The sequence below is a fragment of the Excalfactoria chinensis genome, unplaced genomic scaffold (genome assembly GCF_039878825.1).
Source record: "Excalfactoria chinensis isolate bCotChi1 unplaced genomic scaffold, bCotChi1.hap2 Scaffold_342, whole genome shotgun sequence".
Classification (NCBI taxonomy): domain Eukaryota; kingdom Metazoa; phylum Chordata; class Aves; order Galliformes; family Phasianidae; genus Excalfactoria; species Excalfactoria chinensis.
In genome coordinates, this window is record NW_027315630.1 from 58,127 (window position 1) to 78,202 (window position 20,076).

General features: G+C 57.5%; 3 protein-coding genes across 3 annotated transcripts in view; 1 reads left to right on the top strand and 2 right to left on the bottom strand.

Moving 5' to 3' along the window:
* LOC140264911 (mucolipin-1-like) overlaps positions 1-4,177 on the bottom strand; it is a gene marked incomplete at its 5' end in the record, with an annotated part of 7,868 nt that extends 3,691 nt beyond the window's left edge. Inside the window, 7 exon segments of the mRNA XM_072360808.1 lie at positions 541-589; positions 592-627; positions 1,274-1,340; positions 1,342-1,425; positions 1,521-1,697; positions 3,942-3,967; positions 3,970-4,177. Coding sequence (XP_072216909.1) covers positions 541-589; positions 592-627; positions 1,274-1,340; positions 1,342-1,425; positions 1,521-1,697; positions 3,942-3,967; positions 3,970-4,177 — 647 coding nt within the window.
* A 545-nt stretch (positions 4,178-4,722) lies between these two features.
* On the bottom strand, positions 4,723-12,646 carry CYP4F22 (cytochrome P450 family 4 subfamily F member 22). The gene is given in 15 exon segments (XM_072360806.1): positions 4,723-4,896; positions 4,898-4,940; positions 6,165-6,247; positions 6,349-6,413; positions 6,502-6,523; positions 6,525-6,584; positions 6,586-6,637; positions 6,709-6,838; positions 6,910-6,976; positions 8,138-8,405; positions 9,263-9,390; positions 10,450-10,577; positions 10,645-10,698; positions 11,199-11,343; positions 12,454-12,646. Coding segments are annotated over 15 exon segments (1,557 nt in total). The 5' UTR covers positions 12,631-12,646; the 3' UTR covers positions 4,723-4,761.
* A 1,338-nt stretch (positions 12,647-13,984) lies between these two features.
* PGLYRP2 (peptidoglycan recognition protein 2) lies at positions 13,985-19,181 on the top strand. The gene is made up of 5 exons (XM_072360805.1): positions 13,985-14,048; positions 15,809-16,627; positions 17,380-17,590; positions 17,885-18,179; positions 19,104-19,181. The coding sequence occupies exons 1-5, from the start codon at positions 13,985-13,987 to the stop codon at positions 19,179-19,181; spliced, it is 1,467 nt and encodes a 488-aa protein (XP_072216906.1).
* Positions 19,182-20,076: the final 895 nt, after the last annotated feature.

The following is a 20,076-nucleotide window of genomic DNA, read 5'->3' on the forward strand; positions in this document are numbered from 1 at the left end:
TGGGAAAAACTTGCTTTAGGACTGTGCATAGCCACAGGAAAAGGCATTTCTAGCCTTAGAGGGCCAAACCACAGCCCCAGCATCAGTCAACTGGGCTTTGGGGGGAGCTGCACTGCATCTCTCAGCACCAGCAGCACCAACATCAGCACGTGGAGCTGAAACAAGGACCTGATTGTGCTGAAAACCTGCCCCCCCCCAGGCAGCAAAACGCAGCAAAAAGCAGCGCAGTTTTGAGGCAAGGAAATAACCCTCAGCACACAAACTTTGCAGGGTAGAAACAGAGCCTTGGGACCAGCTCTGTAACCAACACCAATAGAGACGGGGCCGGACAAGCAGCTGCTTCTTGTGCAATCAATCACAGTGGTTTCACATCTCTCTCAGCCCAAGGGTAGGTTTGTTTTCTCTCTTATGAGGGGGTTTTAAAACTAGCAAGTGGTTTTCTGTTCTGGCAAAGCGAGCCTGAGCTCAAAAGCACGAGGAAGTCCATTGGTTGGGCACGTGCTCAGCACCTGAATGCTGCAGGAAGGCAACAGCCATTACTTGTGGAATTTGAACGTGAAGTTCTTGTAGCTGCGGTCCAGTTCTGGGGCAGAGGATGTGGGTCTTCAGGGTCCACTCCCAGGCAGTCTGCAGGGAGGGAGAAGCACGCTTCAGGGTAGCCCAAAGACCTCAAGAGACCCCTCAGTTCTTCTCAATTCCATAACAAGAAGCAAAAGAAAAAACCCACCCACGGTGACCACAGATCCCTCCTCCTAAGGCCCAGCTGTAGGATGGGGGGCACTGAGTCCAAGTAGGGGGGCTGGGGGGGCACTGAGCCCAAGATAGGGAGGGCTGGGGGGGCACTGAGCCAAGGTAGGGAGGACTGGGGGGCACTGAGCCCAAGGTAGGGAGGGCTGGGGGGGCACTGAGCCCAAGGTAGGGAGGGCTGGGGGTGCACTGAGCCCAAGGTAGGGGGGGTTGGAGGGGGGGCAGCTGAGCCCAAGGTGATGGGTTGGGGGGCACTGAGCCCAAGGTAGGGGGGCGTGGGGACACTGAGCCCAAGGTAGGGAGGGCTGGGGGGCACTGAGCCCAAGGTAGGGAGGGGTTGGGGGGGCACTGAGCCCAAGGTAGGGGGGCGTGGGGGGGGCACTGAGCCAAGGTAGGGAAGAGGGTGGGGGGGCATTGAGTCCAAGGTAGGGAGGGGGGTGGGGGGGCACTGAGCCAAGGTAGGGGGGGCTGGGGGGGCCATGCAGACCCTGAGTGTGTTTTAGCCCTGCTGTCCCTAAAAACCAACCTGTGACAATCTTGGGGTCGATGTTGAAGGTGTCATTGGCTGGATCGATGCGCCCTCTGCGGTAGCTACTGCTGGCACAGCATGAGGGCCGACTGGTTGCCTCCGCTCTGCCCTCGTACGTAGGCATAGCGGTCCGATAGGGTCTCGTTTGGCTGAAATGGCCAAGTACTGGGGAAGGAGATGTGCTCAAGAGCTGGATGCGTCCCTAAGCACCTTCACGCCTCCATAGCCTTGTTTTTATCCCCACTGCTCTCACCTTATCCACGGCAATAAACACGTGGTCATAGAGGTCGTGTTGGGTGTAGACAGCGTAGGAGTCCTCAGAGCCATCCATGTAGTCCTTCAGGAAGAGGTGCTTGAAGGCAATGGTGTTTTCCTCCTTGAAGGTCACCACCATCTGGTTGCTGAGCCCAAAGAGGATGAGCTGAGAGATAAACAAAGGACCGGATCAGACTCTGTACAACAGCAGCTCTGTAAAATGGACCTAAAATGCAGCAACTCCAACCCAAAAGGGGTCACAGGAAGGAAAACACCATCACCCAGTTTGGGGAGTGCCCTGATAATACAAGGAGCAGTTCTCTGTCTCCAATTCTCCACCTGCTTTCATCCCTTAAGCCAACACTTAACACCACGAGGACCCACATGTAACCCTCAGTGCCATCCCATAACACAACAGCAGAGGGAGCAATGATTTCCTACCTCTCCCACGGCATTTTTCCCTGCCCACGCACTCTGAACCCTTTTCCCATTGCCGCTAATTGCCTCTAATTACCTCGTGTTTATCAACAGGAGATGATGAGGGCTCTGTTGATCAACACAAGAGGCTGCTCTTAGCACCAGGGGGCGGGGATAGGACAGGGGGTTGCTCCAGGTGGTGGCAGGGCTCACACTGTCAGCTGTTTCCTTCCTCATGACTCCAGCCCTGCTGACTCCGGCTGTTTTAATCTGCTACCCCATAGGGAAAGCAGTTTCCTTTCTACCTTTCTTTCTTAGGGCAACTCCAGCCACTCAAGCTCTCTCCTTTCCAGCACCCCAATCACTCAAGGGACACCCAGACTGCCTAAAAGGGCCCAGTGCCTCCCATAGTGTCCCCATGTCTCATTGGGTGTCCCCTTCTACATCCCAATGCCCACCTCAGGGGTCCCCCTCCTGTGTCCTGTCACCCCACATCTCCTCACTCCATGTTCAGGGCTCTCTAAAGTGACCCCTTCCCTCTGTGCTCACAGTCCCTTGGTGTCCCCGTGCCACTTGTCCTTCCTTAGTGTCCCCAAGCTCCCTGTCTTCAGTATCGCAACATCCACTGTGCCCTTCCATTGGCACCCCCAAGCCCCAGGGCCTAGCCCACCTCCCCCGGCCACCCCAACTCCAGTGTCCCCTCATCACTGTCCCCAGGACTCCCCAGTGTCCAATGGTGTTCTCAAGTCTCAGGCCACCCCACTCCAGCATCCCAATATCCACTCACACCTCAGCATGTCCTTCTTGGTGTCCCCAAACCCACAGGTCTCCTCAGAATCCTGCTGTCCCCTCCCTGCTGTCCCCAAGCCCCTCTGCTATCTCTCCCCATATCCCAATGCCCACCATCCCCTCAGCATCCCGACACCCACCCAGACCAGCACCACACCCAATGTCCCCTCCATGGTGTCCCCAAACCCCAGACCTCCCCCTCTCCAGCATTCCTATGGTCACTGATGTCTCCAGGCCTTCCCTTCCTCACCATCCTCCTCTGCTATTCCCAAGCCCGAGGGCCACCCATTCCGCAGTGCCCCCATTCCACTGCCCTTATTGTCCCCAAGCCCCCACTCTCCCCATCACCACAAGGCTTGTGTCCCATCCATGGTGTCCCCAAGCACCTCCCAGCATCTCAACACCCGCTGCCACCTCTTTGTGTCCCCAGTCCATCCCCATAAATCCATCTCAGTGTATCCCAGTATCCCCCAGTATCACACCGCCATCATGTCCCAACACCCCAAACCCCATCCCTCACCCCACTGTCCCTACACCCATTGCCCCCTCAATGCTGTCCAATTAACCAAGGCCACCCCAACCCCCTCTGTATCCCCCCCCCACTGTCCCCAGGTCCCACATCGTCCCCATAGCCCCCCTATAACCCCCCATACCCCCCCCATAACTCCCCATAGCCCCCTCATAACCCCCCATAACACCCTATAACCCCCCCAATAGCCTCCATAACCCCCCCCCATAGCCTCCATAACCCCCCCATAGCTCCCTATAACCCCCCATAGCCCCCCTATAACCCCCATAATCCCCTATAGACCCCCATAGCCCCCCTATAACCCCCCCATAACCCCCTATAACCCCCCATACCCCCCTAAAACCCCCCATAGCCTTCCCATAGCCCCTCATAACCCCCATAGCCCCCCTATAACCCCCATACCCCCCTATAACCCCCCATACCCCCCTATAACCCCCCATAGCCCCTCATAACCCCCCATAGCCCCCTATAACCCCCCCTAGCCCCCCTATAACCCCCCCTAGCCCCCCTATAACCCCCCATACCTAACCCCCTATAACCCCCCTATAACCTCCCATAGCCCTCCATAGCCCCTCATAAACCCCCTATAACCCCCCATAGCCCCTCATAACCCCCCATAGCCCCCCTATAACCCCCCATAGCCCCCCATACCTTCCCCATAACCCCCCCCCCCACCTGCACAGTGACCAGGAGGATCTTGGCAGCTGCAGGCCGAGCTTCACAGGCCGCCTTCCCCGGGCCCGATATTTATCACAGGGGCTCATGAAGAAATACTTCAAGTCGACGCCGCAGTTCTTCTTCCTCTCCTCCTCCTCCACCGGAGCCTCCGTCGCTCCATACCCGGGCGCACGGCTCAACAGCCGCTCCGTCTCTGAAGGGAACGGCTCGGTCAGGTTCCCCTCCGTCCCGCTCCCCCGCCATCATTACCCGCGGCCTACACTCACCAGACGGGACCGCCATGGCGCCGCCACAGCGCGGCTTCTCTTCCTCCCTCCCCCCTCACGTGACCGGAAGCAACCGCCCCGCCATTTGGCCACGCCCATTCAGCCGTAAGCACGCCCAATCGCTGCTAGAGTAATGCTGTATGGCCCCGCCCACTGCGTTGCTATGATACCGTAGTCCCGCCCACTCGTTGCTATGATACTGTGGCCCCGCCCACTCGTTGCTATGATACCGTGGTCCCGCCCACTCGTTGCTATGATACCGTGGTCCCGCCCACTCGTTGCTATGATACCGTAGCCCGCCCACTCGTTGCTATGATACCGTGGTCCCACCCATTCTAAAGCTGGGAAAGGCTGCCCTCATGCTCCTCCCCTTGACCTTTGACCCCTCGCAGTGACCTCTGACCCCACCATGACCCCCCCACCATGTCCTAAGGAGGCCTTGTCCCATGTGTGCCCCATCACGCCTCCATCCCACATCGCCGCCATGACACCATCCCCACTATGGCCGCCATTTTATTCTCCCACTCAGACATGACAAGCCGCCATCCCACTCAGGACAGCCCCGATAATGGCTCCAGTTGCAGCCAAAGTCCATCCTCAGCACGGAGGATCAGCTCAGTCTTGCGACGTACCGGTCTCGATGGGTCCGGCCTGATGGCGAAGCGGGCGAGAGTCAACGCAGCCACCGACCTTCATCTCGGCCATGGCAAAGCTCTGCCCGATGCAGTTCCTGCCACCAAGGAGCCATTGCATCCCGTGACCATCTCTGGCCATCACCACCCTATGGTCAACTGACCTGATGGCTGTCGTTGTTCCATTGGCCATTACCAACACCCCATGGGCCACCACCATCACATTTACTACACCACCACCCCATGGTCAATGTACCCAGTGGCCACCACGGTCCTATTGGCCACTACCACCACCCTATAGCTGTTCCCAAGGCCACCACCATCCCATTGTCCACACCACAATCCATGGTCAACATACCCCATGGCCACCATGGTCCCATTGGCCACCATCACCACCCTATGATCACTGACCTGATGGCCATCGTTGTTCCATTGGCCATTACCACCCACCCTATGGCCACCACCATCCCATCTGCTACACCACCACCCCATGGTCAATGTACCCCATGGCCATCATGGTCCCATTGGCCACCACCACCACCCTATAGCTGATTCCCATGGCCACCACCATCCATTCGTCCACACCACAATCCCATGGTCAACATACCCCATGGCCACCATGATCTCATTGGCCACCATCACCCCTATGGTCAACATATCCCACATATCCACAATCTATGGTCAACATACCCCATGGCCACCACGGTCCCATTGGCCACCATCACCACCCTATGGTCAACTGACCTGATGGCAATCGTTGTTCCATTGGCCACTACCACCACCCCATGGCCACCACCATCCCATCTGCTACACCACCACCCCACTGTCAACATTCCCCATGACCACCATCATCCCATTGGCCACTACCACGACCCTATGGCCAACATACCCCTTGGCCACCATGGTCCCATGGCAACCACCACCACCCTATGGTCAACATCACCCATGGCCACCATCCCACTGCCCACACCACCACCCCCATGGTCAACATCCCCCATGGCCACCATCATCCCATTGGCCACCACCACCACCCTATGGCCAACTGTTCCCATGGCCACCATCATCCCATTGGCCACGCCACCACCCTATGGCCATGCCAAGCTGTGTGATCCCCACGGCAACCACAGAGTCAGGGTGACAACCACCTCTTCTTGGCATCACCGTGGCCACCACCATTCCATTGGCTGCACCACCACTCTATGGCCAACTGTTCCCATGGCCATGCCAAAATATGTGGTCCCCATGATGGCATCAAGGTGACAGCCACCTCCTGGGGTGACGGGGGTGGAACGTGGGGACACTGTGTCCCCACCATGTCTTACCTGGGCCCAGCAGAGAAAGGAATGAAGGCCAATGGGGATCGTCCCTCACTGTTCTCCTGGCTAAATCTCATTGGATTGTACACCTGGGATGACAAGGACGCCAGCAGACAGTGGTGACATGGGCATGGTGACAGGGACATCCCGCTGTCCCATGGCCATGTCATGGTGGACCTGTGGGCTCTACCTGAGGCTCAGGCCAGATATCTGGGTTGTGGTGGGTCCCGTAGATGCTCATCAAGCAGATGACCCCTATCGGGACAGAAACGGCTGTATTATGGACAAGAGAGACAGAAGGGATGGGGACACTGGGGACGTCACAGCCCCAAATGAGCTGTACCCTTGGGGATGACACGTCCATGCACGCATGGCAATGTCCTCAGTGCAGCGCCGGGACACAGCGGTGACGGGTGGGTGCAGGCGGGAGGCTCTCCTTGATGCACATGGTGGTGAAGGGTAGAAGGGACAGATCCTCCCTGCGGGCAAAGGATGGTAGCACCACAGTCCCCAAACTATGTGGTAGGGAGTGACGCCGGGGATCTCTCACCATTCAATCTCCTCCACGTCCCTGCCCTTGAGGAGCTCATGGACCTCTTGACGGCATCGGTCCTGGTAGTGTGGATGGTGGGCCAGGTTGTAGAGCAGCCACGCCAACCCGCTGGCCGTCGTGTCGTGCCCTGAGGGGGCACAGGGTGAGTGGAGGGGGGGACATTGTGGTCCCCAATGGCAGCAGGTGGCCTTCCCTCACCCTCGAACATGAAGGTGTCAGCCTCGGCTGAGATGTCCTCGTCAGACAGGGTATTGCCATCATCATCCTGCAAGGGTGACAAGTGGCAACCAAACGGTCTCCCCATGGCCACCATGTGACAATCAACCCTCTCGCAAAGCCTTCATGGCTACCAACGGTCATCCCATCAGCAACCAGAATAGGGCCAGTCCTAATATGGCCCATACCATCTTCATCGTCACCATGATTCTCATGCCAACAGTCTACAGCCATCACTACCCACCCCATGGTCACCATCATCCCCCTGGTCACTGTCACCACCTTATGGCCAGTTTTTGCTATGTCCCCACCATCCTGTAGCTGCTGACCCTTCTCATGACCATCACCATATGGCCAAAATATCCATGGCCACCACCATTCCCTCGGTGCGCACCATCTCCTCTTGGCCACCATCTTATAGTCAACCTTCCATATGAGATCCCACACTCTAGCCAATCTCCTTCACTATCCCAATCTTTCTTTTGCTCACCACAATCTCCCTATGGCCTCTACAACCTCCCTGTAGTCAATATCCTCCATAGTCTCGACCCCACAGCCAGCCACTCTCCAACGTCCCAAACCTTTTGCACACCATGATCTCTTGATGACCGTTGTGACCTCCCTTATGGCCACCATCATACAACCAACCCTCCCCATGCCTACCACAGTCTCCCTATGGCCACTATGACCTCCCAATGGCTTCCACCCTACAGCCAGCCCTCCCTATGACCACCATTCTTCTCTTGGCTATTACCACTTCCATGTCAAGCATCCCTTCCCTTATGGCCATGATGCATCCCCTCTCCATGGCCACTGCAATCTCCCTATGGCCACCATGACCTCCCAATGGCCTCTCACCCTACAGCCAGCCCTCCCCATGCCTACTACAGTCTCCCTATGGCCACTATGACCTCCCAATGGCCACCACCCTACAGCCAGGCCCTCTCCATGACCACCATTCTTCTTTTGGCCATCACCACTTCCATGTCAATATCCCTTCCCTTATGGCCACGATGCCATCCCTCTCCATATGGCCACTATGACCTGCTCATCAATGACCAATAATGTCCATAGCCTCAACCCTATGGCCAATCATCTCCATAATCCCAACCTTTCCCACGCTCCCCATGATCTCCCTACAGCCACTATACCCTACAACCAAATCACCCCCACAACCCCGCCACCCCCAACCTCACCCCCGTCTCCCCACCTTGGTGAGCAACAGGAGGTCAATGAAGTCCATGCTCCGTCCCTGGCAGCCTTTTAGCCATGCCTGATGGCCAAGGCGGTTGAGTTCCCGGCGCCGGCTCTGCACCACGTTGGCAGTGAAGCTGTGCACCGCGGCACAGGCGCGAGCGAAGCGTCGTCCGTCGGCTGAGAGTCGGTAGAGCCACGAGGTGTAATGGAGCAGACGGTGCTGCCTCCTCACCACCAGGGTGCTGAGCTCCAGGATGGCTGCAATGTACTCACTGCGCTGCCTGCGTGACAATGAGGACCCCAATGAGGCCACCAACGGGGCCGTGGTTGGGGTGTGGGGTGGCAATAGGGCCACGTTGGGGTGGTGCTTGAGGGGGTTTGGGGTGAAGGGGGCAGAGCACAAAGGGGGGGACTGGGATGGAGGTAGGGAAATAGGGGGTCATGTTTTGGGATAACCCTAACTCAGTCCCTTACCCTAACCTTGACCTTCTCTTAACCCTAAACCTAACCCCGTTACGAATGCAATACAATGTAATGTAATGAAATGAAATAGAATGTAGTAATTGATTTGAATTAAATTAAATTAAGGGTAACACGATGCAGGGAAATGATAGAAGGGGAAGAGGAAGGGGAAGGGGAAGGGGAAGGGGAAGGGGAAGGGGAAGGGGAAGGGAAGGGAAGGGAAGGGAAGGGAAGGGAAGGGAAGGGAAGGGAAGGGAAGGGAAGGGAAGGGAAGGGAAGGGAAGGGAAGGGAAGGGAAGGGAAGGGAAGGGAAGGGAAGGGAAGGGAAGGGAAGGGAAGGGAAGGGAAGGGAAGGGAAGGGAAGGGAAGGGAAGGGAAGGGAAGGGAAGGGAAGGGAAGGGAAGGGAAGGGATCCCATGCTATGCAATCCTAATCCTAACCCAAATTCAATGCAATGGAACATAATGCAATGTGATGCAACCAGTCCTAACCTTCACCCTAACCCTAATAACCCAAACTCTGACCCTATCCCCAGTACAATGTCATGTTGGCATTCAGTGCTGTTGGCACCTATCTGGCGACAACACCAAGTGGTCCCTGACAGATGCCAAACCCAAGGTTGGGGGACCTAATGGGGATTGGGGGGATCCTGGGATGGGGACAGGGCCACACTCACTCCTGGCAGCGGCTGTCATGGCTGAAGATGCACTTCTGGAGGGTGTCAAGGGTGAGGAGGCTGAGGTCCTCCAGCATGTTCCGTCCCACCGGTCCCCCTGCTGCCTTCACTGCAGCCCTCCACTTGGTCTGCGGGGATGTCAGGGGATGGGGTGCGAGGGTGAAGGGGGGGGGGGGTCTGGGGTTGGGGGTCAGGGATGGGGGGTCAGGGTGAGGAACCAGGGTCGAGATCTGGGTGAGGGTCTGGGCATGAATGTGGGTGAGGAAGCAAGGGCTGAGTGAGGGTCTGAGCCATGGATGGGCGTCAGGGTGCAAGATGGGATCAGGAATCGAGGTCTGGGTGAGGATCCAAGGGCTGGGTGAGGATCCAGGTCCTTTTCAACCCAGGCCATTCTATGATCTGGGTGCAGCCGTGGAGTCTGGAATGAGGGTCAGGGTGAGGAACTGGGCTTTCTATGGGGGGTCTGGGTCAGGAACTGGGCTTTCTATGGGGGGTCTGGGTCAGGAAGCGGGGCCTGGAGCAGGAATTTGGGTGAAGAACCGGAGTCTGGATGAGAATCTGGGTCAGGAAGCAGGATTTGGATGCAGGATGGGATCAGGAACAAGGGCTGGGCTGGTTTTAGGGTCTGGGTCAGGATCTGGGTGAGGAATCAAGGCCTGGGCGCAGGTCTGTGTCAGGGATGGAGGTCTAGGTGCAGGATGGGGTCAGGAACCGGGATCTGGGTCAGGATCTGGGTGAAGAATGAGGTTCTGAGTGGGGGTTTGGGTCAGGAACCAGCATCTGGGTGAAGATCTGGGTGAAGAACCAGAATCTGCTTGAGAAACCGGGATCTGGGTAGAGGAAGGGGTCAGGAACTGGGATCTGGGTGTGGGATGGGGTCAGGAACTGGGATCTGGGTGTGGGATGGGGTCAGGAACTGGGATCTGGGTGTGGGATGGGGTCAGGAACTGGGATCTGGATGAGGATCTAGGTGAGGAAGCAGGATCTGGGTCAGGGTCTAGATGAGGAACCAGGATCTGTGTGCAGAATGGGATCAGGAACTGGGATCTGGGTGCAGGATGGGGTCAGGAACTGGGATCTGGGAGCAGAACAGGATCAGGATCTGGGATCTGGGTACAGAATGGGATCAGGAACTGGGATCTGGGTACAGAATGGGATCAGGAAGCAGGGTCTGTGCCAGCACTCACGTGCATGATGTGGGTGCTGCTGTTGAAGATGCTGATGTAGGATTTGAGGATGTCAAAGTGGAAGGCGGGCGTCAGCAGGCGTCGGTGTCGGGCCCACTTGTCCCCACGGCTCAGCAGCAGCCCATCCCCTGCGTGGGACACTCAGCTCCATTCATGGGGCACCCATGGGTGCTGCCCCCCCAGGCACCCACTCACCCAGCCAGGGCTTGAGGAACCCATAGAAGAGTTTGTCCTTGGGGGCGATGAAGGCTGCAAGAGAGGACGGCGTGGGATGGAGTTGGTTACACCTTGGGGTCTGGGGTCACCATGGGATGTGGTTACACTTTGGGGTCTGGGGTCACCATGGAATGGGTTTGGTTACACTTTGGGGTCTGGGGTCACCATGGGATGGGGTTACACTTTGGGATCTGGGGACAGCTTGGTGGCCACCATAGGACGTGTGTTTGAGCACAGGTGGCACCTCTGGAGATAGTCAAGGTTGGGTTGGTGGCCACTATTAGCACGGCCACCACATCCCCTATAGCTGACACTATAGGGTGGCCCTGGGGATCCCCCCAATATCCCCCCCAGTGTCCTCCCCCAATATCCTCCCCAATGTCCCCCCAATATCCCCCCCAATGTCCCCCTCCCCAATATCCCCCCCCAAAAGTCCCCCCGTGTCCCCCATAATGTCCCCCCCAATATCCCCCCCAACACCCCCCCCCAATATCCCCCCACTGTCCCCCCATGCTGTCCCCATCCCGTGTCACCTGAGGCCATCAACACGGGTCGGAGGGTGTCGGGGTGGAAGAGACGGAGGACGGGCAGCCACGGGGACACCCACCAGAGGCAGCCATGACGGTACTGAGCCACCACCTTATCCACGTCCTGCAGCCCTTCCTCCGTGTTCCTCGCCTGCCCCATTAGGGACACATGTGGGGACGTGGCCGAGTGTCCCCAGGGCTGCATCCAACCTTGGGGACAAGTTTGTCCCCAAAGGTCATGGATGGGCTCAGGGGTCACAGTTCCATGCCAGCGCTGTGTCCCTGCTGTCACCCACCCACGTACCACTGTCATTTACCCATATGGCCACCCCTAGACAGGTGCAGCCCCCAGGGTGTCACTGCCCTGTCCCTGTTGTCACCCCATGTAACAACAGCCCAAGTGCCACTGAGCTGTCCCTGTCATCAGCCCAAGTGCCACCGCTCTGCCACCACTGTCCCCCCTTAAGTGTCACTGTCCCATCAAGTGCCACCACCCTGCCCCTGCAGTCATCCTAAGTGCCACCACTTTGTCCCCCTTAAATGCCACCACTCTGTCCCTGCTGTCACCCCTTCAAGTGTCACCAACCTGTCCCCACACCCTGCTAAGTGACACCTATTGCTGCTTTCTCCCCTTAAGTGCCACTGCCCTGTCCCTGCTGTCACTCCAAGTGCCACCACCCTGTCCCAGCTGTGACCACCCCAAATACCACCACTCTGTCCCCCCAAGCTCCCCCTCTATGAGCCACCACTCCCTCCCTACATCACCCTAAGTGCCACAACTTGGTCCCCTCTATCACCCCATAAGTGCCACTACTCCATAAGTGCCACCACCCCAAATGTCACAATGTGGTCCCTTCTATCACCCCATAAGTGCCACCACCCCAAGTGCCACAATTTGGTCCCCTCTATCACCCCATAAGTGCCACCACTCCAAGTGCCACCACCCCATAAGTGCCACAATGTGGTCCCTTCTATCACCCCATAAGTGCCACCACCCCAAGTGCCACAACTTGGTCCCCTCTATCACCCCCCAAGTGCCACCACCCCATAAGTGCCACCACCCCATAAGTGTCACCACCCCAAATGCCACAACGTGGTCCCCTCTATCACCCCATAAGTGCCACAACTTGGTCCCCTCTATCACCCTATAAGTGCCACCACCCCACAAGTGCCATTACCCCATAAGTGCCACCACCCCATAAGTGCCCCCGCTCCATCCCCCCCACACACCACATCCCTCCCCCTGCCCGTGCCCCCTCACCATCCCTGTGTGTCCCAGCAGCCAGTTTCTCCATGGGGGCAGTGGGAAGTGACGCAGCTTCCTGCAGGTGGCCCGAAAATGGGTGACAGCAGCCGCTGCGTCCCTCAGCCATGTCACCAGCAGGGCCACCAACGGGGCCACCAACACGGCCAGCAGCAGCCAGGGCAGCGCCATCATTGCTGGGTGACACCAAACAAAGGGCAAAGGTCGGGGGTGGGGGGGGGATGAGAGAGTGTGACGTGTTGTCACGTGGTGCTGTGACACACCACCCATGCATGGCCTGCAGGCTTCCACCTCCCCTCCAACATGCAACCCCCCCCCTTAATGCATCCCAACCTCCCCAGTGCAACCCAACCCCCCCCAATGCATCCCAACCCCCCTTAATGCATCCCAACCCCCCTCAATGCAACCCAACCCCCCCTTAATGCATCCCAACCCCCTCTTAATGCAACCCAACCCCCCTTTAGTGCATCTCAACCCCCCCTTAATGCAACCCAACCCCCCCCAATGCATCCCAACCCCCCCTTAATGCAACCCAACCCCCCCCAATGCATCCCAACCCCCCTTTAATGCATCCCAACCCACCTTAATGCAACCCAACCCCCCCCAATGCATCCCAACCCCCCTTTAATGCATCCCAACCCACCTTAATGCATCCCAACCCCCCCTTAATGCATCCCCCCCCCCTTAATGCATCCCAACCCCCCTTAATGCATCCCAACTCCCCCCTTAATGCAACCCAACCCCCTCCCAATGCAACCCAACCCCCCTTTAATGCAACCCAACCCCCCTTTAGTGCATCTCAACCACCCCTTAATGCAACCCAACCCCCCCCAATGCAACCCAATCCCCCTTAATGCATCCCAACCCCCCTTAATGCATCCCAACCCCCCCCAATGCATCCCAACCCCCCTTTAATGCATCCCAACCCACCTTAATGCAACCCAGCACCTCCTGCATCAAACCCAACCCCCACACTGGGATCCAGTTCAACCAGTTGTGCAGGAGGTGGGTGTGAACACGGCGTGTGCACGGATGCAGCACCAACACGAGTGCACACATGTGTGCAAACACGCACCCCATGCGTGCGTGCAAGCACACAAAGCCCCCTTGCACATACATGCAGTGAACACGCACACGCATGCACGCACCCATGGACATACGTGCACGCGTGCAAACACGCACACAGCCCTGTGTGTGCACACAGACAACACGTTTGCACACACATATGTGTGCACAGATGCTCATTTGCAGGCATGCTGTGCACATGCATTGCACGTGGGGACACGTATTGCCCACACATTGCACATGCATGTGCACACACGTGCTCTTCACGCACATGGACACCTTTTGCACACGCATTGCATGCACGCTGTACATGCATGGGTGCATACACCACCCATGACACACCCCCTGCATGCCCAATGCTCTCACCCCCATGCACACCCCCCTGGCACAAGCAATGCACACGTGACACACGCAATGTCCCCGCCTCGGGGTGGGACAAAGTCCATGCAGTCCATCGGGCACCATGTGCTGCTCCGCTGCTGCTGTCCTCCTGCTGCTGGCAGTGCTCAGTGCAGGCATCCAAGCAGGTAAGGGGCACGGGGACACTGCATTGCGTGTGGCACCTCAGTGTGCCACCACCTGGCACTACACGGCAACACATGGCACCAAATGGCACCACGCTCTAGCACAGGGCACCACATGGCACCACATGGCAGCACACGGCAACACATGGCAACACATGACTCTACATGCTAAGACATGGCACCACATGGCACTACATGCTAAGACATGGCACCACATGGCACCACATGGCACTCCATGCTAAGACATGGCACCACATGGCACCACATGGCACTACATGCTAAGACATGGCACCACATGGCACCACATGGCACTACATGCTAAGACATGGTACCACATGGCACCACATGGCACTACATGCTAAGACATGGTACCACATGGCACCACATGGCACTACATGCTAAGACATGGTACCACATGGCACCACATGGCACTACATGCTAAGACATGGTACCACATGGCACCACATGGCACTACATGCTAAGACATGGCAACACATGGCACCACATGGCACTACATGCTAAGACATGGCACCACATGGCACCACATGGCACTACATGCTAAGACATGGCAACACATGGCACCACATGGCACTACATGCTAAGACATGGCACCACATGGCACCACATGGCACTACATGCTAAGACATGGTACCACATGCTAAGACATGGCACCACATGGCAACACGTGGCATTCTATGGCACCACATGGCACCACATGCTAAGACATGGCAACACATGGCAACACACAGCATTACATGGCACCACGTGGCACCACATGCTAAGACATGGCACCACATGGCAACACATAGCACCACACGGCACCACATGGCAACATATGGCACCACATGCTAAGACATATCTCTACATGGCAACACATGGCACCACGTGTCACCACATGCCAAGACATGGCAACACATTGCTCTACGTGGCACCACATGGCAACACATGGCAACACACAGCATTACATGGCACCACGTGGCAACACATGCTAAGACATGGCACCACATGGCAACACGTGGCACCGCATGGCACCATAGGCCAACATATGTCACCACACGTCACCATACACCACCACGTGACACGCCAAGCTGCTACATGGCACCACACACATTCATGTCACCACGTGTCTCCACACTCACCGCATGTCACCACAAGTCACCGCGTGTCACCAGATGTCACCACATGCATTCACATGTCAACACATGTCAACGCATGTCAACACATGTTAACGCATGTCAACAACACGGGTGGCACTTTTTACCCAATTCAGGCAGATTTTTGCCCAAATCTGGGCCCAAATTGAGGCAGATTGTTGACCACTGGGGGTAGGGGCTGTGGGAAGAGGGGGGAGGGGGTTGTATGTGGGGTCCAAGTCACATTTTCGGGGCAGATTTGTGATCTGTGCCCCCCTTTTTTTTGATGTTAATTTCTACTTTTGGATTCATTGCCCCCCAATTTGGGGTACATTTGCCCTTTTTGGGGTACATTTGCCCTTTTTGGGGTATGTTCCCCCTTCTTTGTGTCCCTCCCCTCAGTTTTGGGGACATTTCCCTCTTTCTTGGGGTCGCCCCCTTTAATTTTTTGGGTACATTCTCCTCTGTTTTGGGTGCCCGTTCCCAGCTCTACGTGCATCTCTCCTCCCTTTTCAGCCATATCTCCCCTTTCCTTGGGTGCACCCCCCCATAATTTAAGATCCATTTCCCCTTCTATTTGCTTCATCCCCCTGTTTTCATCTTCCTTCCCCATTCCTGTCTCACCTCCAGCCCCCCTCCCACACCACGTCTCATCCTTGATCCCAATCCTACAATCCCTGGAGGCCGATGACATCCCAAACATCCCATCTCTGGTGCGAGCGCTGGGGGGCTGCAAGACCCCCGTGTGTCACGCAGTGCTTGGGGACCCCCCTCCCATCCCAACACCCATCCCTGAGCTCTGGATGCTGCTTGCCCACCTCCTCAACCCCAACACCACAACAGCAGCCCACGGGATGGTGTTGGCACCTGATGGTTCCACCGTTGCGTTGGCACCTCTCTTCGCTGGCGTCGAAGTGGGGTTGAAGAGGGCAGAGGGTTGGCCCGGCCCCATTGATCAACCCTACTCTGATCTTGATGCTCTCTACGCTGTCACCATCACCGAAGCTCTGGGGACGTCCTTCCTTATGGCACAACTCAACGGGACGGCCGCGTTGGGACCCGATGGGTGTTGGGATGATGTGGACAACCCCCAAAACTTCACCCTTTTGGGTCCCCCATCACTCATCCCCGACGCTGTCGCCAATGGAGCGATGGATGGGGTGCTGTTGGGCACCCGCTTGGCTGAAGACCCCGTCCCACTCTCCATCCTATTCCGGAGTTATTATGGTGTGGATAATGGGATCACAAGCGGGTCGCCCCACAGCAGCCGCCGGCGTCGGGATTTTGGGTCACTGATGGCAGTGGGGAAGTTGGAGGAGGAGGTGGCGGTGATGCTGAGGGTACTGAGGGGGCTGCCCCCAACCCGTGAGCTCATGGAGGAACTGGGGGAGGAAGAGGAGGCAGACATCGCTCGTCGGGCGGCACAGGAGTTCATGGAGGTGTACGTTGGTGAGTGGGTGCTCAAAGTGAGGGTTGGGGTGGGTAGTGGGATGGGTGTTGGGATGGGGGCTGGGATAGGATGTGGGAATGATGGTGGGGTGAGTGTTGGGATGGATGGTGGGATGGGGGCAGGGATGGGTGGTGGGTGCTGGAAATGGTGGTGGGAATGGTGATAGGAATGGCGCTGAGTGAAGCTGGAGGCACCCCAGGGGAGGTGTCACTGTGGGGAGCCAAGCTGATGGTGACACAAGGAGTGACGTGGCCAAATACTGTTTTGTCTCCTGGACGGACACCACTGAGTCCCCATATGGTCGATTTTTGGGTAGACACCTCTTTATTCCCTGTATGGACACTGTTTTGTCTCCAGTCAGTGGTCCCTGGATGGACACTGCCATGTCCCCTAGGCGGACATCAATGTGCCCCCAGTTGGTGGCCCATGGATAGACACCATCACGTCCCCTGGATGGACACTGGTTGGTCTCCTGTTAGTGGTCCATGGGTAGATAACACCGTGTCCCCTCACTGGTCACCAGTGTGTCTCCAGATGGTAGGCTTTTAGATGGACACACCAGAGTGTCCTCTGGAGGTGGGGGTCCCTGGACACTGAACAAAGCCATGGCAGCCAAGGGCAGATTCTCCACGTCCCCTGGACAAGGTGACCCCAGGTGGACTCATCAGTGTCCCCATACCAAGGATCTTCCCAAAGGCTCCAGCTTCCTAAGACCCACATCCCCACAACTACCACCTGCCTTCCCTCACAGGGTGCCCAGCCATCATCCCCCGTTGCATGTGGGGTGCTCGTCCCTACCGGGGCACCCCCAGACCTTTGTCCCCACCTTTGGGTTCCATCTACATTCACCATACCTTCGTGCCCAGCGCCCCTTGCCGCTCCTTCTCCACCTGCGCCCGCGACATGCGCTCCATGCAGCTCTTCCACCAGGACACCCGTGGTTGGGATGACATTGGCTACAGGTGAGGCTGGTGTCACGGTGACCCCATCACATCCCCTTGTGACTGGAGGGGCATATAGGGATGACCGAGTTTGGGTTGGTCAACACGGAACTGACCAGCGTTGGGTTGACCAACATTGGGTTGACCAACGTTGGGTTGACCAATATTGGGTTGACCAACATTGAGTTGGCCAACATTGGGTTGACCAACATCGGATTGACCAACATTGGGTTGACTAACGTTGGATTGACCAATGTTGGGTTGACCAACATTGGGTTGACCAACGTTGGGTTGACCATCGCTGGGTGCTCACAGCTTCGTGGTGGGTTCGGATGGATACCTGTACCAAGGGCGAGGTTGGCACTGGGTGGGTGCCCATACCAGAGGTCACAACACCAAGGGCTACGGTGTGGGATACGTGGGCAACTTCTCAGCCAGCTTACCGGATCCTGAAGCCATCGCTTTGGTGCGTGATGCTCTCATTCCGTGTGCCGTGAGGGCTGGCTGGCTCCACCAGAACTACACTCTGCATGGCCACAGGCAGATGGTGAACACCAGCTGCCCCGGGGATGCCCTGTTCCAGGAGATCCAAAGCTGGCACGGCTTCAAGGTGAGCTATGGGTCCTGTGACATTGCTGGGATTGGGAATCCGGCCCACTCTGGAGATGGAGGGTTGTGGGGGAAGTGTGGGGGATGCTGGGGATGACCATGGCTCCTTTTCTTCTCTGCAGTGAGGATTGGCCCCATGGGTGTTGGTCTGTGCGGGTGCTGCAAAGGTTGGATCCTGGTCTACAAGGATGGTGGTCTGATGGGAGACAGATGGGACACCAATCCAGATGGACACCAGATGGACTCCATCCCAATGATTCCAATCCGGATGGAGCTCGGCCCATCAGGACACCAACCCAATGAATGTCAGACCATGTGGACCAGAACCCAATGGATACCAGACCAGATAAACCCTGGTCCACATAGACCCCAACCCAATGAATTCCAGATCAGAAGGTCCTCATTTCACATGGATCCCAACCCAAGAATGCCAGACCAGGACACTGTATGGCCCACAGCCTCAGGAATACCAGCATGGACCAGTTCTGCCTTGCTCCCAATGGCCCAGCAGCCCATACCCTTGGCCTCAAACATCCCATAATAAACTCAGTACCAGGATATCTGCTTGGGGTGACCTTTGGAGAGCAGGGGGGGGGGGAAACTGAGGCATGGGCTGGGGGTGCAGAATGGGGTCCACACAATCCTCATAGTGTAAGGGGAGAACTCAAGCTCAGCCCACCCCAGGGACGCTCATACCCACCTCAGACCTGGAAGGGCTCACCCCCCTCCCACCCAGCCCTATGCAAGACCCCACGACCTGTGTGTTCACACTCACCCCACCGCACCTTAACAACTCCATCTCTGATCCCTGTTCACTCTGAAACCTAATGACAGCCTTTAAGCCAGATACGCACTGTGCTGTGACCCTAATAATACCCGGAGGGGGGTCAACCTGCTCGGTGTCCCCCCCCCACCTCCCCCCCAGGGCTGTGGCCGAGCTCGATCCATCCGGGCTGGGCGCACAGATAACATCATTGGGGCAGAGGCGGAGGTGAGGGTGTGACTGAAACTCCTGCTGGGTCACATGGGGAAGCCAAGGCAGGAACCGGGTGTCAGAGGAGGCAGCCAGCAGTGAGGTACGGCGTGGGGTAGGGGACACATGGGGGGGGGGGGGTAGGGATGAAGGGGGGAGGTGGCATCCCAAGGGGATGCTCCATCCTTGGGAGCAGCTGTGGGGTGGTGGGGGGAGCAGCACCGTGCTGCTGAGGTGATGGGGTGCTGCTGGGTGGGATGGTTTGCAGCCCAAGGAGCCTAAAAGTTAGCAGCACCCCCATAGACCTCCAAAGCATCAGCATCAACCCCCTAAGGTGGGGGTACCTTCTTCAAGGTGATGGCACCCTCCCCGGGTCACCCTTTGGGTGCTGACCCCCAGATTGATGGGTCCTGCAGCTCATGGTGGCAACACGATGAGGATCATCCAAGCCCCACGAGCACCCCCTTAGGGCTGCACCCACCCCAGGGTGACATAGGGGGGGGGTCTCCCACCCTCGCCCCCCCAACCAGAGCGGTATGGGGCCGTGCACGGGGTGCAGATGGCGGGAGGAAACGTGGGGAGGATGGGAGGGGGGGGGAAGAGACGCCGCCGCATCGACGGAAGCATCGTCGGCACCGCCTGCGCCGGAGGATGGGGTGGCAATGGGGCCACCCATAAGGTGTCACCCTCCAAGTGCTGTCACCGCACCCCGCTGCTTCTGTGTCTCAATCTGATACGCAGCCCAGGATCGGCATCGTGAGGAGGAACGGGGGGGGTCAGTGCGCCCCTATGGAAATGGGGTCGGGGACTGCCACCCTGTGGCCACCCCGCAGCCGTCAGCACCCATCCTTAGGTATCTCCATCCTGGCACCCCCTTTATGGATCCCCCCCAGATGCAGATAGAGGCACCCAAATAGGGCTGTGC

What these genes read in the sequence shown, in the direction of transcription:
- PGLYRP2 (XM_072360805.1), top strand. Translation starts at nt 13,985, where the DNA reads ATGTGCTGCTCCGCTGCTGCTGTCCTCCTGCTGCTGGCAGTGCTCAGT. An exon ending in GTTCATGGAGGTGTACGTTG is followed by an intron (nt 16,628 to 17,379) that starts GTGAGTGGGTGC and finishes CTTCCCTCACAG; the next exon opens with GGTGCCCAGCCATCATCCCC. An exon ending in TGGGATGACATTGGCTACAG is followed by an intron (nt 17,591 to 17,884) that starts GTGAGGCTGGTG and finishes GGGTGCTCACAG; the next exon opens with CTTCGTGGTGGGTTCGGATG.